General features: G+C 33.4%; 1 protein-coding gene across 11 annotated transcripts in view; it reads right to left on the bottom strand.

Moving 5' to 3' along the window:
* Positions 1-1,953: 1,953 nt before the first annotated feature.
* Positions 1,954-23,173, bottom strand: part of LOC126755981 (putative fatty acyl-CoA reductase CG5065) — a 105,305-nt gene continuing 84,085 nt past the window's right edge. For 4 of the 11 annotated variants that reach the window (XM_050468741.1, XM_050468737.1, XM_050468739.1 and 1 more), the window contains exons 2-11: positions 21,004-21,801; positions 8,944-9,060; positions 7,126-7,230; positions 6,892-7,035; positions 6,693-6,827; positions 6,394-6,514; positions 6,010-6,309; positions 4,509-4,641; positions 4,103-4,360; positions 1,954-4,010 (exon numbers count right to left, since the gene is read on the bottom strand). In XM_050468741.1, coding sequence (XP_050324698.1) covers positions 3,863-4,010; positions 4,103-4,360; positions 4,509-4,641; positions 6,010-6,309; positions 6,394-6,514; positions 6,693-6,827; positions 6,892-7,035; positions 7,126-7,230; positions 8,944-9,060; positions 21,004-21,243 — 1,701 coding nt within the window. In that variant the 5' untranslated portion in view covers positions 21,244-21,801 and the 3' untranslated portion in view covers positions 1,954-3,862. Of the gene's footprint in view, positions 4,011-4,102; positions 4,361-4,508; positions 4,642-6,009; positions 6,310-6,393; positions 6,515-6,692; positions 6,828-6,891; positions 7,036-7,125; positions 7,231-8,943; positions 9,061-21,003; positions 21,802-22,495; positions 22,515-22,542; positions 23,154-23,173 lie in introns of those variants that run through there. The other 7 variants (XM_050468742.1, XM_050468744.1, XM_050468743.1 and 4 more) reach the window with 5 other exon arrangements.

Genomic DNA, 23,173 nt, shown 5'->3' with positions numbered 1-23,173 from the left:
ACAAAGAAACGTTGTTGGCAAAATACAATGCAATCGTCCGGCCGGACCTTAGCTACGCCGCACCAATATGGTCGCAGTGGATGCAGTGAAACGCAGACGAGGAAACTGCAAACTTGCCAGAACACTGCACTCCGAACTACGACAGGATGCTTCCTGATGTCTTCCATCGAACACCTGCATAGTGAGCCCCGTATGCTCCCAGTTAAGCAGCATAATGAACTCCTCTCCAAGCTGTTTCTGCTTGGGGTACTTTCGCAGAAATCATCATCATCTAAGAACATCTAGAGGTCATTCCACAACTACGTCGATGTCGTCAAACAGTACGCCGACCAGACTTCGGACGCAACTTACTTCCGGCAAGCACTGACCGCCATTCATAGTGAAGCCATTAACACCTTCACCGACTCCTTCTCAGTAAATAGCGTACTTGGAGTCAAATTACCACTCATTGCAGACGTAGAGCTCGAGTTGTCGCGAGAAACGGAGTGACAATTGCGCAGCTTTGTCTGGATACTGTAGCAGGTTACCCTCCTATTTATCCAGAATAGACCCTGACATATCTGACATATGCCCAGGGTGCAATGAGTCTCCGCACGGAACTAGCCACCACTTTGTATGCCCTACTAACCCTACTTATCTGCCACCCTTCTCCCTTTGTTCCGACCCCGTCGAAACAGCATGTTTCCTGGGTCTACCGTTGGATGATGTTGATGACAACTTATCTAATCCTTATCATCCTAACGGGGATAAGGTACCCGTTACAACAACAATAACAAACATTTATTCAAAAATTCCTGAAAAAATCTCATCCAATAAAAAGTTTTCCATACAAGCACTTAATTCCGATCGCTCAGTTTGCATGGCAGCTATAAGCTATAGTTGTCCGGCATCGGCGGTTCCGACAAATGAGCAGCTTCTTAGAGAGTAACAGACGTATGCGGGTTTTCCGGAAAGTAATAGGACTGAATAAATTAAAAAAAATTGTTTGAATCAATCGTCACAATTCTTTAAAAACTTTCAAAATAGGCTACTTCTGCGTCGATGCAGCACTGCCAGCGCTATTTCCAAGCATTGAAGGCGTCACGGAAGGCATTCTCTGGAACAGCCTTGAGCGCCGAGATGCATGCTGCTTGGATTCCCTCTGTCGTCTCAAATTTTATTGGCCTTTTCGGGCAAGGAAACAAAAACAAAGTCCGGGGGACCACATATGGGCTTTAGAGCGGCTGCGGAAGCGCTGGGATGCCGGCCTTGGTTACGTAGATGTTCACAAGAAAGACGCTGTGAGCCGGGGCGTTGTCGTGGTGCAACTTCCAATCGGCTGCGATGTCTTGCCGGACCCGATTGACCCTTCATCAATGTCATAAACCACAGAGTTTGATAAATTTAACTCTGGGCAATTAAACGAATACTTAGTCGACGGTATGAGTTCAAAACTTTGAGTCACATTGTCGGTGTTTGTCGAAGTCGCAGGTCTCCCAGCACGGTCTTCATCAGCGACTTCTTCCCGGCCCTCCAAAAAAAGTCTGGTGCCACCGAAACACACCACTTCTTGCTAAAGCAACGTCTGCGTAAGCCTGCTTCGAGTTTCACACAGAATTTAATCGTCTACCTCTATTCTAACGAACGCTGCATTTTCGGCTTGCACCACTCAGATTAAAACGTCGCGCGAAAATGTTTGTCCTGACTATCCAGGTGCTCGAAGACAACTGACCAGCCGCTCGTTTGTTAGCTAGGAACGCCCTTTACCGAATCCAGTCTGTGCGCGCACGCTCCGAACTACAGTTGCGGCGGAAGCAAATCAGTCCTATTACTTTCCGGACAAACCCTGTAATTTTTAAACGATATCTCAAAAGCTGAGGGACAGACGGAGATTGTTTCTTTCATTTTAGTTGTTACAAATACCGCTGCATACTTCATATACCCTGCTCACGTTATAAAAATGATTTCAAAATATTCTTGTTTTTCACTTTTTATTTTATTTCATACTTATTAATTTTATTTTCATAATTTTAATGCATAAATTTAGTTCGCTATTACATTTTTTTTGTATCTTCATTCATTATTTATTTATTTAATAAATTGTTTTTTGCTTTTGTTTTTGTAATGTAAAGTAATTTATAACAAGCAATTTATTTTGTTTTGTATTTTCATACTTTGCTTATATCATTCTTTCGTACACCTGTGTCTACTTATACTTGTAAACTGCCGTTGACTGTAGTGTTGTTGTATGCTCTATGTAAATTTAATGCCTCTTAAAATGTCTGCATTTAAATTTGTATATTATTATGCTTTTTTTTTTGTTTTATCATTTATATGTACTATGCGCTTCAAAATTTTACGTGTCTGCTTTAATTACATTTTCAAGTTTTTTTTGCGATTTTTTTTGCAATTAATCTTTATTTTTTTCAATTAAATTTTATTCAATTAATTTTTATTTTTTCTTTCAATTAATTTTTATTAAATTTTGTTTATTTTTCTGCTTTATTTTAATTACTCGCTAACCAAATGCTCAATATAATTAATTAATTAATTAATTAATTGTAAAACTACGATTGCTATTAGACTTATAATGCTTTTATTTAGTTGCTCTTCCATGCACTTTTATTTAAATAACCTTTTTTACTTTCATTTGCGTTTTTTAATATATTTTTTTCTTTATTTTGGTAAATTAAATTTAGCTTTTATTTGTTTAAACTAAACCATTTCACTTGCTAGTGTCTTTATTGGAAATATTTCAATATTTCATATATGCTAATATATGCGTATATTTGTATATAATCGTATATATAATAGTTTGTTTGTAACTTTACCTAATTATATGCCAATGAAATTGCTTTTATTGCTTTGCCTGGCAAACCAATTGAATAAAAAAAATTATTTTATTATTATATTTAAGCAGCAAACTATAAAAAAATATTTTTTTTCGGCGCTTTTGCATGCACTAAATTGCAAAAAAATCATAATTTACTATAAATACGATTTTCTGCTAATTTTTTTTTTTTAATTTGCATGCATTTCGTAAAAGCTTAAAATTTGTGAAATGAAATGAAGGTTAAAAAGGCAAAATACATAGACTTGTGCTGCATTGCTTGGCTTAAGGTTCATACAAAATGTTTTTTTTTTGTTTTTGTTTTCATAATTTTTTGAAAATTTTGCATTTGCACTTTATTTATTATTTTATTTATTTTTTTTTTACTTAATGCGCTGCTTTATTTGGTAACACATTTTAAAGAATGCGCATTATATGCTATAGCTGTATATGCTTTAGCGTAATTGCAAATATTTGTTATCGTTCATTTGTTTATTTTTTATTTATTTATAATTTTTTTTTATTTATTTATAATTTTTTTAAATTTATTTTATTTTTTTTTTTAATTTTTAATCTCACACACTAATATGTCTACGCCTTTTTTTGTATCATAATTTTGCTTTATTAATTATTTTTGCTTTACTACTAACCCTTCGACTTAATATTTTTTTATTGTTGTTTTAATTAATTTATTACTTCTTTCTCCTTCGTTCGTTTACAATTTTATTACAATACAAAAATTATAAATGAAAATAATTAAATTAATTTAAACTTAACTGCCGTAAAATATAGACAAAAATGAAAAAAAAAACAATAACAAAAAATATATTTATAATAATATATGCATATAAATACAAATATATATATATACGTATATATTGTATCAAGTAAACATTTCATACACAATTAATTTAAATATTTATGCAATTATAACAGCATAAGAGCGTTTTGTTATTTCTTCTCCCCACTACTGCTTTTGCTGCTACATATGTATTTATTTATTTATATATATATATATATAATTCAACTGCACTGCACCGTCCGTTTTGAATATTACAAAAATGGTATTAATCGTATAAGTTTGAAGACGTTCTGCAAGAATGCCGTCCACAAGGCATTCAGACGTTTCGAGTGCGCCATTAGGAAGCGCCAAGTGCACATCACCGCCACCACTTTGGTCAGCTGATGCAGATAGTACAATCTATTGTGAACGATAAACAAATGTTAGTAATCAAGAAGCAGACAAACAAAAAATATTTCAAAGCAATTTTCAAATATTTCGCACACACTTACCGCATCAAACGCTTTCGACACGCAGGCAGCGATTCTGGACGTTGTTTAAATAAGAATTCCCTAAAGCCCAATACATAACGCTCAACATAGTTCTCCCAGTTAATGGTGCGCACATCGAACACAAACGTTTCGCGATCCTTTTGACTCAGCGCGTTGAGGAGTGCGTGCACGTTGTCGTCTCTGAATCGCCACTGGTGTGTAGCAAAGTATTCCAAGCAGCCAACAGCTTTGGCGATTTTATTTTGTATATTTACCATGCTAACGTACATATGCGAGGAAAAGAAAAAAAAGTAATAAAAAGAAAAAAGTTAAAGCAGAAGTTAGTTGAATTTTGGTAAGTAGTAATGCCATTTAATAGCTGTCATTTACTTAATCCCTATAATTATATATGTACATATATACTTACAATGGCTTCTTGCCCATCAGTCGCGCGACAATATCCAATATATAGGCCGGTAAGTAGTGTACAAGGAAGCCATGTGCTGCATTCAATGGACGATTCATGCGTAACACACCCGTCGGATACCACAGGCAGCCCTCTGTATGGTGGAGAAGAAATTGTGCATATTTATTATTCATGAAATGTACTACAACGAAATCGTATTTGTGGCAACCTTGAACGTTTAAGTAATTTGCTAAACTATTATATTAGTGTTGTCTTGGGCTAATAGGTATACAACAGTTTTAGGCGTTAACGGTGGTCAGAATTTCTAAAAAAAAAAATCTTTTGCACATTTTATCAGGAAATATATCTGAAAATTTGAGGTAAGTCACGCAAATACTCTTCGAGTTATTTGACTGAAGTCGAAATTTGCAAGAAACAGCCTCTAACAGCTCATTCGCAAGATTACTGTAAACTACTGTAGCATAGGCTTCTGGGACGCTCTGGAACGCACGTGTATAACTTCAAATGCGTTTTTCTCAAAACTATGCTTCTTGAACCCTGCAAAGCTAGCACGACTGTGTAAACTGACGTTGAACAATACCAAAAGACTTTATCAGGATTGGGAAGGACATTTCCGAGCCGTTCAATTCCAAACGAAGTTTCAGACAAGGTGACTGCCTATCGTTCGAATTCAACAACTTACTCCTGGAGAAAATAATTGGTCCTCGACCGGAAGTGGAATTACGGTACTATACATCCCGTCCGAAAACCTAACAAGAAGTCACAAAACGGAAACGGATGTACATTTTACTTCCGGTTAATATCATCCGAGTCGGTAATTAAATTACGGTTATGGATTTCCGGTCCGGCAGTCATAAGCTGGAAACGGATGTAAATTGCTTTTCCGTTTTTTGCTACAATTTCCGTTTTACAACATCCGGACCGGAACTGAGATTAAGGTACATTATTTCTGGCTCAAAAATCTTACCGGATGTCAAAAAACGGAAATCAAATAAAATTACATCCGTTTCCAGTTTATGGTTTCCTGTTAGGTTTTCAAACCGAAAGTATAGTACGGTAATTTCATTTCCGGTTGGTGACCTGCTCCCATTTCCGGCCCGTGCGAATATCCCCAATCCGTGTTCCCAATTTTGCCGCTATGCGCCACCGCTGCAGGAAAAATTCAATATTTTTCTTGAACTGTTATTAATTAGTTTTAGTTTTTTTATTTTGTTTTTGAAATTAATGTCGAAACCTTATTTATTGACGCAATATTTTTATGAATTGACGATCTCAAGGAAGGCTTGGCGTACAAAATTACAAAAATAATTCAAATGACCGAGATGCTTTGAGGACACAGGCTAAAGTTCCCAAGGAGCGCCAGAAGTTGATAATGTTTTCATTTTTTTTAAATAAAATTATCTTCGGGCAAAAAAAAAATATTTTTCCTTTTCCTTTACAAATTATTTTTGGATACAAACACAAATTATTTAAGGTATAGATATATACAATATTAACTCACCCAGTGGATGCTTTCGTACGTGTTTCATGGCATAACTAACAAATTCACCCCATTGTATGGGATGTCGTTGTCCAGTACAACAATTATATATCGCTAAATTATCAGTTTTTCGCGTCGCTGTGCGCCATGCTGCGGCAATCATTAAATTAATCACAATATCGACAGGTACCATATCGGCAACATAATTCTTTTCACACATTATTGTGCGGAATAGACCTTTACCGACGGCGGCTACCAAACCAGTTGGACCATTAAAATTATCCACCCAACCGGCGAACGGTTCATTCAAACTGGCAATCACTAGAAGCGAATTAAAGATTTATATATATTTATGGCTTAAATTTTATATTTACTCTAGTTATGCGGTAAATTGAGGATACTAACCTATAGAAGGCCGCACAATGGCCACAGGCAGATTGCCAGCTTCTTTGAGTAGCATATGCTCCGCTAAGGCTTTCGTAAATGTATACGTATTGGGGCGTTTGCCAATCAACGATGGGGTTAGCTGAAAATTATATTGAAATTAGATATTTTTCGAAGCAAAAGAGGTGAAGAAGAAGATGTAATATAATATTATACAAGAATGAGAGTCAGAGTGAGTTCTCAACTATCTACTTATGTTATGCTCTAAGCCTAAATTGATATATATAATTTATGTTTTTGGTTATCCTACGTTTATTTACCTGATCGAGCATATCCTCAGGAAGCCAATTGATCAAAGAAATAATATCGTCGGGATTATAGGGTGGTGCATATATAACTTCTGATACCTCGGATCTATCGCAATTGCAATAGGCAGTGGAGACGTGTATTAGTGCCTGTTAAATATATAGTAAATCAAATTAAAAATTATTTCATTTTTAATATTTTATGGTTACTCACATCTAAGGACATCATGCGATGGCACAACTCAACCAAACGCTTTGTCCCAAGCATGTTGATTGTGACAGATAATTTGAGCTTTTCATCGAATTTCACGGTGGCAGCTGAATGGAATACAATGGATACTGTGCGACAAAGTAGCGCCTGGAAACAAAAACGGATATTATTTTTCCATTAAAAAAAAATAACTAAATAAATAAACAAACATATCAGTATAGTTATTTGTATCCTTACCTGATCATTTTCACAGATGCCCAATTCCTCGGATGTTATATCACCAGATATAGGAATAACTTTACTCAATTCCTTTGGTTTCTCCCTTCGCAATGTTTCAAAAAGCTGCATGAATAATGGAAAAATATAAAAACCATTAATTTGGCATATGTTTACAATATAAAAATTCATTAGTAGTCATAATTATACCTAAATGATAGAATTGTATGACAAATTGCTAGTTGTTGCTGCTACAATTGAATACAAAAATTAGTGTTGTAAGCAGCAAGGAAGGTCAATTATTCTATTGTTTCAAAGAAAACACTTTATGATATATATTATAGTAGTAAACTAATTATACTAACAACAAATTTCCGTTAACACCGGCCTGTAAAAGTGTGAGACTCAGGTACTTTTACTCTTACTCACGTACCTTTACTTTACTACATAACAAAGCTGTTTCCATATATATTATCTTAGAAGTGTGGTCAGTAGGGAATATTTGTAGCAACAAATTGAATATTTAGACGTGAAACCAATGCTTTGCTTCGTTATTAAGCATGAACTAAAACTTTTTAACTTTGTTTCCTACACTGTGTATATAGTGAAAGCCACCAGGGCGTATGAGTAATATTTGATATTCGTATGGAGTCTTACAAAATAGTCCATATTATGAAAATATTAGGAATTTTCGAGGCTGCAAGTAACTACACCAATAATGCGACACTGCTGCTTTTCTGTAGCTACTCAGCTGATCTTATAGCGCAATATTTTTGGCGCTGAATATGTTGCCTTGCTATTCTGTCACTGTGATTGAGACTCGAACATCTCCATTATCCTGGTCTACGAAAAGGGAGCTAACGTGCGAAAACTAGTTTTCTGGGAAAAGCTGTTAAAAATAATCGTCAGTTTCTCGTTATCTCATTAATTGTTCTCCTTTTTTTTGACACCTAAGCCCCCTTTCCGTAGACCAGGTCACATATAACAAAACAGGTTCGGAGATTGATATGCTTTTAAAAAAAGGCAACAAAATTTGTTTAGTTATATCTTTAGCATTAATAAAAATTTTCATATACATACATTCATTGTAGAAGATTCAGTGATAGAATTTCTCTTGAAGTCAACAGGGCGTATGAATAACATATTTTCTTGTGCAATATATTGGATAATTTATAGCTAATATTTGTTTGAATGTTAAATTTGCGATGATTAGATGATAAAGTTACCATTTAAATACAGAAAAAGCTCAGTAACATTGCAAAAATTGAGAAAGAATTATCGAAGGATTGATTAAAAATTGAATTATCTACACTAAGAGTTAAGTCGTTTACTCGAACGCTTTTTAAAAATTTAATTTTATACAACAAGCTAGCAATTGATGAACATTTTTAATTTTTTTTTTAATTTTAAATTTTTTAATTTAAAGCTTTTTTATTTCTATTTTTTTTAATTAATTTTTTTTTTAATTTTTATTATTTTTTTTTTAGTTTTTAATTTTTTTTTTTTTTTAATTTTTTGTTTTAGTTTTAAATTTTGTGAAATTCTATTTTTTTTTAATTTACTTAATTTTTAATTTCTATTTTTTTTGGTAATTTAATTTTTTTTTACTTTTAAAAGTATTTTTATAATTTTTATATTTTTTTTAAATTCCTATTTTTTTTAATTTTTAATATTTTTTAATTAAATTTTTTTGTTTTATTTTGAAATCTTGTTTTTTTTTTACTCTATAACCAGCACTTAGCTTTTCGAATAGTTTTATTTTTAATTTTCAGATTTCAAACAATGATTTGTCAATATAATATTTAATTTTTGCTTTAGTTTGAAAAATACTTCACTTACCGGTGCATTAAGCAGCTCATTTAAACGCGCTGAGACTTCTTGTCCTCGTTTTGGTCTTATTAATAGATAAATATTTTTTATGTCTGGACATGAACGTAATAATTTTTCAACAAGAACCTGCAAAGATATGAGAAAAGTTTTATTAGTATAATAGTTAATTTTATTTTTATAATAAATAAAGGTAAATGCAAACGTTAAAAAATAAATTTCAATACTTTACGCATTCTCAACAAAATAATTAGCTTGATAACAGAGATAGAAGCTGATTATTGTAATTTTTATTAATACTAATATTATTATTATTATTATTCCTATTGTCATTATTAATATTTTTGTTTTTGAATTATATATTTGAATTAACGATCACATAATCAATAATAAATAAAAATTAATTTTAAAGTGTCAAAAAAAGCAAAAATTTAAAATAATCAATATCATTATTATTAACTTTTTTATTTTTAATTTTTTTGACACTTTTTTATTTTTAGTTTTATTTATTTTCATTATATTTCTATTTTTTTTAATTTATTCAAATTTATATTTTGCTTTTAATATTTTTTTAATTTTTAAAATTAATTTATAATTTTTTTAAACTATTTTATTTAATTTTTTTATTTTTTATTAAGTTTTTTTATTTTTTGCAATTTATTGTTATGTGTATTTATAATTTTTTTATGATATTTACATTCTTTTTAAAACTTTTATTTTACATTATTTTTTTTAAATATATTTTGTTGGTGTTTTTAATATTTGTAAATTATTTTAATTACATTTTAATTATTTTCATATTTTGATTTTTTCCTTTTTAATTTTTTTTTACATTTTATTAATTTTTTCTTAACTATTTTTGATAATTTTTTTTGTAATGTTTTGTTAATTTTTCAACACATTTTGTTATTATTTCTTTAATATTTTATTTTTATTTAAATATTTTTTTTTTTAACAGGCAGTAGCAATATAATTATTGTTATTGTATAAAATGTGTAATTATTTTAACATATTTTTTTCATTAATTTTCAATTTAATTCTTTTTATTATTCTTAATATTTTTTAACATTTATAATTTTTTTGCATATTTTTATTTTATTTTTAAATTTTATTAATTTTTTTGTTATTTTTTCAATAAATTTTGTGATTATTTTAATATATATTTAATTTTTTTATTTATTACATTTTTATTTTTATAAAAAATTAACTCTGACTTTACAAAATAACAGAAAAATTGTGTTTCTATAATTTTGAAGGAGGAATCTGAGAGAAACAGTATAATCATTAAATATTTTGAAAGGTCTACACAATTTATTATGTTTGTGTCTTACCTTTTTAATTATTTTTAATATTTTTTATTTATTTTTATTAATTTTTAATATTTTTTATTTATTTTTTTTTACATTTTTATTTTATTTTCAATTTTTTGTTATTTCGTTTCTTATACAGTTTGTTATTATTTATAATGTTTTCTCATTTTTTAATTTATTTACATTTTTTTATGAAGAGATACATACATATATGTTATGTACATACTTTTACTTTTTGGCATTTATTATTTTAATTTTTTTTATAATTTTTTTTTTTTTTAATTTTTTATATTTATTTTGTTTTTATTATTTATTTAGAATATTACTATTATTTCCTTAATATTTTTTCATTTATTTTAATTATATTTTCATAATTTTATTTTATGATTTTTTTATTAGTTAACAATAATACTTAAATTTTAAATTAGACGCCTTCAACAAATCCATTTATTCAGTTTTCTTATAGTATTAAAAGAATTTTTCATTAGTAAGTACTTTTACTATATATTCCAAAAATGGAGGAAATGTAATTTCCATTTGCTCAGCATATTATTGTAGAACGAGTTACCTACATAATACGTAATAAATTCTCATCAATTGCCTATGGAACACTAATTAATGTATTTAGTATGTTTATCTTCCAATACAAAAACTTAACTATTAATATCTGTCTGTATATGTATAATTTATACACTTTAAGCCATAAAAAACAGTGGTACACACTTATATTTATACCATATAGAAGATATATTTGAGTACATAACGTTTATATAAATTGTGTATTTTTTTACTGCTTTAACGCCGTAATGTATGCATAGACTTTTTTGTTCGTTCATAATTACAGTATTGACATTATCCATTAATCATACAGAGCGAGACAATGACCTTTGTGCTTTGTGGTAGTAGTGGGTGGCAGTATATTTGCGAGTATACTTGGGTTATACATATTGTACATGTTGTGTGTTTAATTCATTATGCCCATGTTCTAAGGTTACTTGCTGATTTGTGATATTTCCGGAACAAATTTGAACACTTTGAGCAATAAAATAATAAGGTGCATAATATGTACATATATAGAAGATATGTATATTTTAGCATTTAATATTTATATAAAAAATGTATGTTTTTACTGTATTTATATACATATTAGTAGCCGAAAAAGTATTTTCGTATTACCAATCAAACTTCAATACTTCAAAATATAGCGAATTTCTTCATTATTATCACTAATTTTTGAACAGCTGTAACTTTTTATCAACTGCCCCGAATTGAATTCTTTTTTGGTTAAATAAAGCTTAAAATCTCACCTTTCCAACACTATATAATATGATACAATGTGATTGGTAGTACTGGAGATATACGACTGCAACGACATCTATTGACAAAATACGAAAAGACTTTTTCGACTACCCAATAAATAAAATATTATGCAAAATATAATAAAAAGAAAAAAATAAAAAAAATATATATAAGAAAAATATATATATTTTTTTCATTTCTTGAATTTAGTCCTGAAAAAAATCATAAAAGTAACAGTAAGTTTTCCTTTTCTAATTTTAATGAATTTTATGTACTTAAAGTACCGGTATATGCTTATATATTAAAAGTATATGTAGTATAAGTAGACCGCTCGTATTTAGAAAATCATTAACTTTTCAAATCTTTCACTTCTATTTAAGCTTGTTCGTACATAACCTCACACTAATGATAAGCAAGTTGCGAAACTACCCATTGTCGCACCCCCCAACCGGCACCACAAGCTGAGATCATCAGGAGCAATGTGCCGACACAAATATTAAATATAATAAGCGCGCTTATGTGTGTGTAGGTATGTATATTTTACATTTCTACATGCCGAAATGTCATACAACGCCCGTATGTAAATCGGGCTGTACTAGCGAACGCGGGCGAAAATTTTAATAATATCGTTACTAAACACGGCCGCGGCAGCTAAATACGCATATTTGCACATACGCACAAATACACACACATACATACACCCATAAGTATATAGGCATGTGCACGACAGGGGCCAGCCATAAAAATGTCAGCAATGAAAAGAAAGTAAGAAAAAAACGAAAAATACAAAAACAAAAAAAAAAAAGAACTGCGAAATAAACAAATCCAGCATGGCGACTACAACAATAGCAAACAGCGCAATTAAAAGCAATTACCGTATGTTTAATATAACAGTGCAGCAACAATAACAACAACTAGCTAACTGTATATATGTAATATATACAACAATAATAACAACTACATAACTGTATATATGTAATATGCCACATATAAGCGCGCCACAATGAGCTAACGCCTAAAAATATACTAAGCGTGCGCTAATGAAACTAAGCAATTGCATGTGTGCATAAAAACATCACTGGCTTTCCGCCACCCGCTGCCATTCACAACTCACTTGCTTTTTTTGCTACTATTTCCAATTGGAACTGCTCTACTCACCGCACTTTACCCGTTTATCAACTCAAACTCCATACGTTAGTGTAATGAGCTGAGTAATTGTTACGTCGATAACAAAAAAAAAAAAATAAAAACAAAAACCATACCAAAAATCGACTTCAAACGACATCAGCAAACCACTAATCGCTTTTGAAAGGATTAAAGTAAACTTCGAATAGCGTACGCAAACCGCCCATTAAGTTGCCACCCATGCATGCCGTCAATAAATAACTCTTCTGCCAACAAGCAGCTAAAGATCGGTAGTAATTATTCATTAGTTCTTTGTTCTTACTAAAAAGCTGCTTGTGATTATTTATCGCATTTTCAACACTTGTCACCGTTGTCGCGCTGTTTATCGACCGCCCATTAGCGGCATCTTCCACGCGCTTCAACCAATCACCCAATCATCCAGACCATGCTCATGCAATCGTGATTGGCGCTGGGATAGTACGTGTGTTTGGGTATATGATATACCTAGTTATATATATATGTATATTTGTATGTATATATAGACAATAATGCTCACATATCATCTTCTCTAATCATATAACAGGTCAAAAGTACGCGGCCTGACACATAGATGGCGCTACTAGATATAAATCTATACGATTTTAAGTTAGCCCTAATCTTCAGTAGGTGGAAAACGCAACACTGGAGTAGAGGTCTTGCTTTTCCTTTGATTCCCCCGGGGTACTGCGTCGAATACGCTCAGAGCTGGACTATGTCAATGTCTTCGAATATTTCGTACAACTTGTTGTTCCATCGACTGCGATATTCGCCGTTGCCAATCCGTAAAAGACCATAAATCTTCCGCAGAACATTTCTCTCGAAAATTCGTAACGTCGACTCATGAGCTATATTCATCGTTCATGCCTCTGCACCCTATAGCAGGACGGGAATGATGAGGGACTTGTAGAATGTGGTCTTCTTACGTCGAGAGAGGACTTTACTTCTCAATTGTCTACTCAGTCTAAAGTATCAGCTGTTGACACGAGTTACTCTGCGTTGAACGTCGAGGCTGGCATTGTTATTGGTGTTAATACTGGTTCTAAGATAGACGAAATCATCTATGACTTCGACGTTATGACTGTCAACAGTGAAGTGGGAGTCAAGTCGCGAGTGTGACGACTATTTGTTTGATGACAGAAGATATCTAGTCTTGTCCTCGTTCACTACTAGACCTATTTGCTTCGAACTAGAGTAAGTCACTTTGTCTGAAACCTCGTTTGATATCGAACGGCTCGGAGAGGTTCTTCCCGATTTCGACTAAGCTTTTGGTATTTCTCAACGGCAGCTTACACAGCCGTATTAGTTTTGTGGAGATACCAAATTCAGGCACAGCGATATAAAGACAGGTCCTTTTCGTGCTGTCAAAAGCGGCTTACAAATCGACGAAGAAGTGGTGTGTTTTGATCCTGTTTTCACGGGTTCTTTTCAATATTTGGCGTATTTCCCAGGCCTTAAATCACATTAAGCAGATCCAATCACTTTGTTGGCAGTGGGCTTTAATCTTTCACGCAATACGCTCGGTGGAACCTTATATGCGATGTTAAAGAGGCTTTTCCCCACGATAGTTGAGGAGGACTGTGGGGTCTCCCTTTTTTTTGGATTGGGCAGAACGCACTTAAGTTCCAATCGTTGGGCATGCTTTCGTCTCTTATCAGTTCTTCGCCACCGCATTTGAATAGCTCGGCCGGAAATCCTCCAGCCCCCGTCCCTTTGTTGTTCTTCAGACGGGTAATTGCTATTCGAACTTCTTCATGGTCGGGCAATGGAACGTCTGCTCCATCGTCACCGATTGAGAGACGGGTTTCATCCCCTGGTGTTATGCTTTCACTTCCATGCAGCAGACTGGCGAAGTGTTCCCTTCATAATTTCAGTATGTTCTGGGCATCTCTCATTTGATCACCTCTGTGGTTTCCACAAGAGTATGCTCCGGTCTTAAAACCGAATTTTCGAGCACTACCCCTGTCGGCCAGCTTGTCAAGCTCTTCGCACTCACACATTTCGGTCTCTCTCTAATTTTTTGCCCTGTAAAAGAATGCTCGCTGGGTAGAAATTTGCGCTACATATTCACAGATATAATCATACGACTTTTATGCGCCCGAATTAACGTACACGCAAGCACACAAACATTGTTCCGCAGTCGTGGCATAATTGGTATGGTTCTCTTCCATGCCATTCTACCATGTTATCCTAATTTTTTTACGTTTACTATAGCTCACTTACTCGCTTGTTGTGTCCTCTTTGTTTGCGTCGCCTTCTGTTTTTTATGGCGCTCATTACTTTTATGGTCACACTCACGTTGAAGCACACTAACCTGGTACAAGCTCTATCACGCTGTATCTACTCATGCACTAGGGCATAACTGTAATTTTTTTATGAGTGTAGTTAACTAAGTGCTCCCGCCCCTCAAACCACGTGGCTACTCGCATTACATGTCGCCGCACTCAATTGCTTATGTGTTGAGTAAATAAAGATATCCTGCTCGTGGGCGCATCGCATCCGCATATTCATATCCGCATCCGCATCCGTAAGGTGGCAGCACTTTTACAGGTGTAGGTGTGCAAGTTTTTATAACGGTTAATGTTTAGTGCATATTCATGGATGTTGTAAAAGATTTAGTTTTGTCAAGACTTTGTATGAGTTTTGAGTTTTTTAAGTTGTGGAGTACGAAAAATTCGCCAAGGTTTTGAAAGATTTGTATATAACGCTTGACTATTGTCTCAACCTGGGCTCTTAAATTTTGAAAGTTCTAATAAATAAACGTGATAACGGAGAGGTCGCCATTGACGCGTACGTTCTCACCGGAGTGATTTTTGAAGAAATATATACCGATGACTGCAGCGGCCCACAAATCACCCCTTGAATCTCTTCTGGTTGCTCTTTGTTCCAAATGCGGTAATTTTGCTTGTTTACATACCCATTGAGCCAGAAATAAGCCTCATCGCTGAAAACGTGGATCGTTTTGATACTTTTCAAGAGCCTATAGAAGGAAGCGATGTTGCTTGGAAAGATTGAGCGTCTTCATTTCTTGCACAAGCTCTATTTTGTATGCTTTCAATTTTAGATCTCGACCCAAGTCGTTCCATTACTGCGCATGACGCCGAATCGACTCTTCGCGGTATTTTTGTACATTATCAGCTTCGGCTGCTATATTTTCTTTACTGCGTGTTGACTTCAAATAGCCCCACAAGAAGTAGTCTAATCGTGTTAAATCACAACTTCTTGGAGGCCATTAGATATCACAACTTCTGGAAATAATCGAATCTCCAAACTCTGGAACTTGCCGTGTGGCTACATCCGTCTTATTGGAACCAGATATTGTCAAGATCAATTTCTTCCAGTTACGGCCAAAAAAAGTTGGTTATCATCGATCTGTACCAAAACAAATACGGACCGATGATTCCATCAGACCAAAAACCATATCACACTGTCAATTTAGGTGAATGAAATGGTTGTTCATGAATACTTTGAGAATATTCTTCGCACCAGGATCGACAGTTTCCTTTATGTACTGTATCAGTCAGCTAAAAGTGAGCCTCATTGAAGAAGATGATTTTCTTAAAATGTCATTATCGTTTTCGAGTTGTTTCAAGGCAAAAGCAGGAAATATACGACGTTTAGGGTGATTAATGGCTTTAGAACTTGAGTGAGAGGTCAAAGTTCTTTCTCAAAATCTGCCAGTTTGTGGTTTGAGACAATTCCAATTCTTGAGAACGTCTTGGAATCGACAAATTGCGGTCTTCGGGCACACTTGCCTGATTGGTAGCAATATTTTCTTTATTCGAGCGGTTCTTTGTCTTATTGGCATTTAAACATTAGGTACAGAAAATGTACGCTCGAAATTTTCAACAATTCGAGCAATGGCTAGCACAGGTGAATGATTATTGCGACCATAAAATGGCAAAGGAGGATGGTGTTATGTATAGAAGTCCACGAGAAAAGTTCTCTGGGCGCCATTCACTTGGGGCGCGGGCAGAAACGATTCTTTTACATATGGATCAAGCAGCTCACGACTACCGGTTTTAGACCAAGTATCCTGTGGGTAGCCAAAAGACATCCATTTGAAAAGTGAGTTTGGTATGTGCCACGTAAAAACACCCCCATTGAAAAGAAAACAACAGCCTTGGATGAGAGACTTTTGATGACGATCACTGCAAACCCATTAAGCATCACCGCAAAACTAATACGACTGTGTTAACTGACATTGAGTAATACTAAAAGCTATCTCGGGATCGGAAAGGGCCTCTCCGAGCTGTTTGTACTTTCGTCTATCTTGGAATCAGTATTAACAGATTAACAGAGGCATGGACGATGACAACATCTGATGAATAGGTGTTACGAGTTTTCGAGGGACTGCGGGTGATTTCTGATCCTTGCGCATTGAGAACGGCAAAGGAACGATGAGCTGTACGAGATATACGACGACATTGTCATACCTTTAGTTACGCGATTTAAGAGACAGCGGATCTTTTCAAATTTCAAAACTTTTCGCTATACCTAATCTGAATAATTATTACATAATACGAGGCTATTTATATTTTCCTCAGAAAAAATCATCTCATTTTATGTAATTCTCGAAAATGTCATACTACAAGCATTTTGATCCACTCACCAAATTAATTCATGCCACACGCACTTTTATGCGCCCTAAATTTGAGGGAAAAAAAGAAATGAATACACAATAACGTCATGGGCCTTTGTCCACGAATTAAAAGTAGAATAGGAATTTTAATGCAGCAAGAAAATTTACAACAAACACACGCTGTCTCGTGACAGTGGAGGAAAAAAAAACCGAAATTCCAGCAAGAAATGCGCAACAAATGTCTCAGTGTCATTTATCATTATCTCCAACTTTTAGTAATATTTTTCTCGTTTTTATTTCGCAAATGTACCAACAGATTTTCGTGATGAGCCCGAGCCCGCGTGATGCCCCTTGAAGCGGGCAACAATACAAACCCCGAATTAATGTAAACAAACAGCTAACAATGGGCGGATGAATGAATGAATGAATGAACAAATGAATAAATAAATGAAAACAAATGTTGCAACATGCCAACTAATACAAGTGCGTGCGTGTGTGTCTGTTTTGTTGTATTGTAATTTGAAGTACACTTTTGTGTCAAGAATTTCGTAATTACCAAGCTTTGAAAAATTGTTGGGGGGTTTGAAACTATTTCAAGTAGGATAATTTAGCAGGTTTATTATGTAAGAGCGAGATGCATGAAAATAGCGAGCAGAAAAGGGGTTGACACGAGTAAAAGAAAGCGCTCGAGCAGAAGTTATTCGCTACTTTTTTAAGAACTTGTTTTGTTATACATATTTATATGTGAGTAGGTAGGTAGGTAGAGCGGACAGGCCTTCAGGAGGTCTACAGTGAAGCCAACGGCAGTAAAATCCCCTCACTCTATTATGTGCTCTCTGAACCACCCCGTGTTTCTGAAGCAGTTCTTCAATACAAAAAGTTTTTTCTGTGCAACCTCCGAAACATTGTCAAGAATCCATCGAAGAATAGTGGCAATTATTTTCCTATACAGAGATTTGCATTCGCATAGAAGTTGTCCTACTATATAGTCTCCTCTTCTTTTTAGTCACTATGATGTTTCTTTTCTTCTTCTACCTTCTCTTCTCTCAGCTTCTACAATAGTCAATGTATGATGTTCCCAGTATGCTGTCATGTCTGTCAATTAGACAATGACTTATTAGCATTTCTGCTAAAGTTCTTATGTCATTCCTTTTGAATGTTAACAGTCGGCATTTACGGCCCATATTCCGTTCGTACCACGTTTGTCTACTTTTTTGGCAAGTAGGTATTGACTCCACCTATACTTAACTATATTTATAACAAATCTGTCGCTTAAATGACAAAAAGTAGCCAGAGGTATATGAATTCTCTCTTCCCAGTTTTAGTGTGGGGCCTATTATGGCTTCAAAGTTGCCAGGAATATCACTATGTCCTGACACTCTTTGCAGATTTATCGTGAATATAATAGATATTTAATAGTTAAATATACTAAAGGGTCAAGGCATTTTTTCACTATTTTTAATGAAACCCTAAGCGCCTTCAGTGATTTCAAAGCCTATAGGCCATATGTCTAAATATAGTATATAAATATATTTTCTGTTGTGAGAAAACGCATTGTTAGAACAAGAAAGCTTTCTTTAATTGTTGTGTTCTTCGCTTCGAAGATACTACAGTGCCTTGGTAGGGGAAAGCCTCTGGTATATAATTTTGCTGAAAAGATCCCACCTCCCACTAGTTGGACTCTGTGTCTTGTAATCTTAAATTTTATCCCCACTCCTCTCTGGAAGGGAAGGCAATGTTAGGGACCGAATTTAAATTTAATACTACATGATTTCGAAAATCGGTAGAATTGGGTAAAAACGGGGACTTACTGAGTATATTTTACAGACTTTTTACAGACGACTAATGCATAAGAGGAGTCAAATTAAGGACTGACTTCAATGGCAGCTCAAGTATGTGGGCAGACTTCTGTGGATAGTCTGTGGGCAATAAATGAAATCACGTTTAAAGCCTGACTTGTCGTTGTTCCAAGATCTCCACTAATGCAAATACTAGCTGCTCTTTTGAACGCTTTCCATAGGCCTTACCGCGTATGAGGCAATGAGTTACATGAGGTGTTAGTTTTCATTTGGGCTATACCATCAAACAGCAGATGTAAAGTGCTTTGTCTTGCAAGCGGTTAAGTTTAGTCCGCACAATACGGCTCATTGATTCATGTCATTTAATATTATTTGCATAAGGTTGGCGAGGCTCCCTTAACCGAAACCGCCACCTAGAACATACTTAAGTAACTCATTTGTAAAAGAAGTCAATCATTTGAAGAAAAGTGCTGCAGAGTCGCAATGTATGCTTGTCGAGGCATATGGTGATCATGTTCTATCAGAAGCAACATGCAAAAGACATGATTCAACTGTTCAGCGATAATGATTTTGATGTGAGAAATAAAAAACGTGGAAGACCACCAAAAAAGCTTGAAGATGCAATATTGGATGGGAATGGTACTTTGAGTCAATAGCAAATGGCAGCCATGATAAATGTTGCACAGCAAAGAATTTCAGATCATTCGAAAGCTTTTAGGAAAGATCCAAAAGTGTGGAAAATGGGTGCCACATGAATTCAATGAAATCCAAATGGGAAACCAAAAAAACACCTGTAAAATTTTGCTTCAAAGGCACGAAAGAAAAATAATTTTGCATCGAATTGTCACTGGCAACGAAAAATTGATTTATTTTAAGAATCCTAAACAGAGAAAATCATGAGTTATTCCGAGACAAGCATCAACAACGACTGCAGAAACAGACCGATTCGGGAAGAAGGCAATGCTCTGTGCGAGCTTCTAAAACCTGGTGTGAAACTGTTTATACTAATCACTACAGAAAACAAATGATCAATTTGAACCATGCATTGATCAAAAACCACTATAATGGAACAGAAGACACGCCATGATAACCGCTTATTTGATGACTGAAATTGAAGCTCGTGATCTCGGCGACCTTTTTGGTTTCAACATAACGTCGCCACTTCTCACATCGCATTAATTTCACTTTTTGGAGCGGTCGATTGGTCACCAGGATTGTGTGATATCACACCGTTAGACTTTTTCCTGTGAGGATATGTAAAGTTTAAAGTCTATGCGGACAATCCCGCTTCGATTCAGGCCTTAAAGCAAAATATCATGCGTGTCATTCGCCAGTTACCAGTCGAAATGCTCCAACGAGTCATCGAAAATTGGACTCAACGGATTAACTATCTCAGACGTAGCCGCGGCCAATATTTGAAAGAGATAATCTTCAAAAAATAAATGTCAGGGAATGTTCTTTTGAATGTTAGATATTATCATTCAATATTAAGTTTGAAGTTTCTGTGTCTTTTCTTTGAAAAGGTAGGGATCACCCTTCACATTCTACAATTTGAAGCTTTCATGTCAACACTTTTTCTATCTGTAAGTATTATATTTTTTTTATTTTATTATTACTTTGTTATTTTATAATTAATATGTATGCTTTTTTTCATAATTTTTATTATAATTTTCAATTTGTGCTTATATAATATGACGAAAGCTTTTATATTCTACATTTTGAAGCTTTCACTCAATACTTTTCCTGTATGTAATTGTTTTTTATTTTTTATAATTTATATATGATACTTTTTTTATGATTTATATTTATTTTTTCTTTCGTATTTTTATTACAATTTTTGCTTTCATATTTCAACACAAGCTTTTAAAATAATGCTTTCATAATGCAAGCTTTCATTATAAAAATAATTTCTTGCACTCACCTTTCCCATAAATCCAGTGCCTCCGGTTATGAATACACTACGTCCCGCATAGAATTGTGGAATGGACATAAAACTGCTCGACGACAGATCATCACCGTTAAAGTGATCGGTTTTCACATTGCCAGCTGGCAAACTGTTACTGCCGCTAGCGCCGCCATTTGTTAGGCCCAAGTGATGCGCGGCACCTTCGGCATGCCCATTGAGCAGCAGCATATCACGTGGACTATTTGAACCCTCCATTTTGTGTTTGTTGGATTTTGTAGTTTATTTTCTACTTTTTATTTTTTATTATTTTTTTTTCTAATTTATTTGCTTTTTAACTCGTATGGTATGTATAGTATATAGGGTAAGTAGTATTTCTATATATGTATGTAAAGATATATAGTATATTGTAAGTAGTTGGGTAGAGTTTACTTTGATTTTATCAAATTGCGTTTAATTGTTAGATAGTTAGGTTAGAACTAGAAATTGCGTAGTTTACAATGGAATGGCTTGTGGTTGGTTGTTCGTTTGACTGACACTATTTACTGTTATTTTGCAATTAATTATTTAAATTACAGTTAGTTGCTTGTGGTTTTCGATGAATTTTCTTCTGCTGTACACTTTCCGTTTTGGTGGTACGGCGCGTGCTGGAGCTGACGGTAGACGTGGATTGTAAGTAGGTAGGTTTGAATGCAAAGTGGAAATTTCACACGCGTGTGTAGAATTTTTATTGCGGAATTTTTTTTTTTGCGGAGTTTTTTTTGTGAGTTTTTGTTTGCGTACTTTTTTTAAGTTGCTTTTCTAAGTGTTTTCTGGCTGCAATAAACAAGTTGTTATTAGAAGGACTTTGGGTTTATAGTATGCTTGATGATTTGCTATATTTACTAGATGCCTTTTTTAAATAATTGCAATCGGTTTTCGGTTCACTCTTACTAAATTAGGAAGCAGTAATGTTTTCGAATGTGCGCGTTTTATACTCTTCTTCTTTTTTAGTTTGTTTATTTTATGTGATTTTATTATTAATATTTTTTTTTGAAATTTTTATAATTTTGTTTTTAATTTTTATTAATTTTTTTTAATTTTTATTAATTTTTTTTTTAATTTTTATTAATTTTTTATAATTTTTATTATTATTATTTTTTAATTTTTATTAATTTATTTTGTGGTTTTTATTATTTTTTTAACTTTTATTATTATTTTTTAATTTTTATTATTTTTTTAGTTTTGTTTATTTTTTTACTCCTCGTTTGCTTAGTTAATGCTTTAATTGTTTACTCAATTGCTTAATTGCTTTGCTCCGCACGATTTACGAAAAGCTTGTTTGGTTTAAAGAACTAAATTATATTGCTCAGCGTCTAATTAGAAATATTTCTCACATATATTTGCTTGAAATTATTTTAAGGTGTTTTGTTTCGCTTAATTGGCGCGGCGTTGGTCAACTGCTCGGCATACCAATATATACATATATTTTATTTATAATATTTTTTTGTTTAATTGGAGACTAACAAACCTTCTTCTTTATATAATATTTTTATATAATTTTTTTTTGCTATTTACTTCTTCTACGGCGGCGTTGGAAGCGTACGGAAGATACCAGTGCCAGCGTAGCTAATTTAAAGCAATTTTATCTATGCAATTTATGGCGCTCCCTGAATTTGTTGGACTACTACTAAATATTTTTATATATTTTTTAATTGCTATAAGTTGGTGTTTGCTTCTTGTAGTATTTACTTGCTTTACTTTCGCTGCTTTATTAAAGTTTTCAATATTTTACTATAGTGAAGACAAGCGTAGAACGGCTAGAATCGTTTATATATGTATATATAGTATTTATATAGGGAGAGAAAGAGAGATTAGCAATTACTTTTAGTTTTATTATAATAAGAATAATTCTTGTTTGCTTTCATCGATTTTTGTATTCTTTTTCAAGCATAATTTCCTACTCGTTCTTTTAGTTTGTCGAATTTTAGTTTGCTTATAATTTTTCTGTTTGAAAATTACTAGTAAGTGCGTAAATTTATGTTTTTCGTTTCTTTATCAACTGCTTAAATATGTTCTTGCTACGTTTGAGCGTTTATCCATTTTGTTCGACTTTCAAAAATCAAGTTGTCGTTTTCCAAATACTTGTATGTGGAGGAACATGTTATGTATAAAATGCGCGTAATTAACTGCAAAAAGAGAGAGAGAA

The sequence above is a fragment of the Bactrocera neohumeralis genome, chromosome 4 (assembly GCF_024586455.1).
Source record: "Bactrocera neohumeralis isolate Rockhampton chromosome 4, APGP_CSIRO_Bneo_wtdbg2-racon-allhic-juicebox.fasta_v2, whole genome shotgun sequence".
Taxonomy (NCBI): domain Eukaryota; kingdom Metazoa; phylum Arthropoda; class Insecta; order Diptera; family Tephritidae; genus Bactrocera; species Bactrocera neohumeralis.
This window is presented reverse-complemented; position numbering and strand designations above follow the sequence as displayed.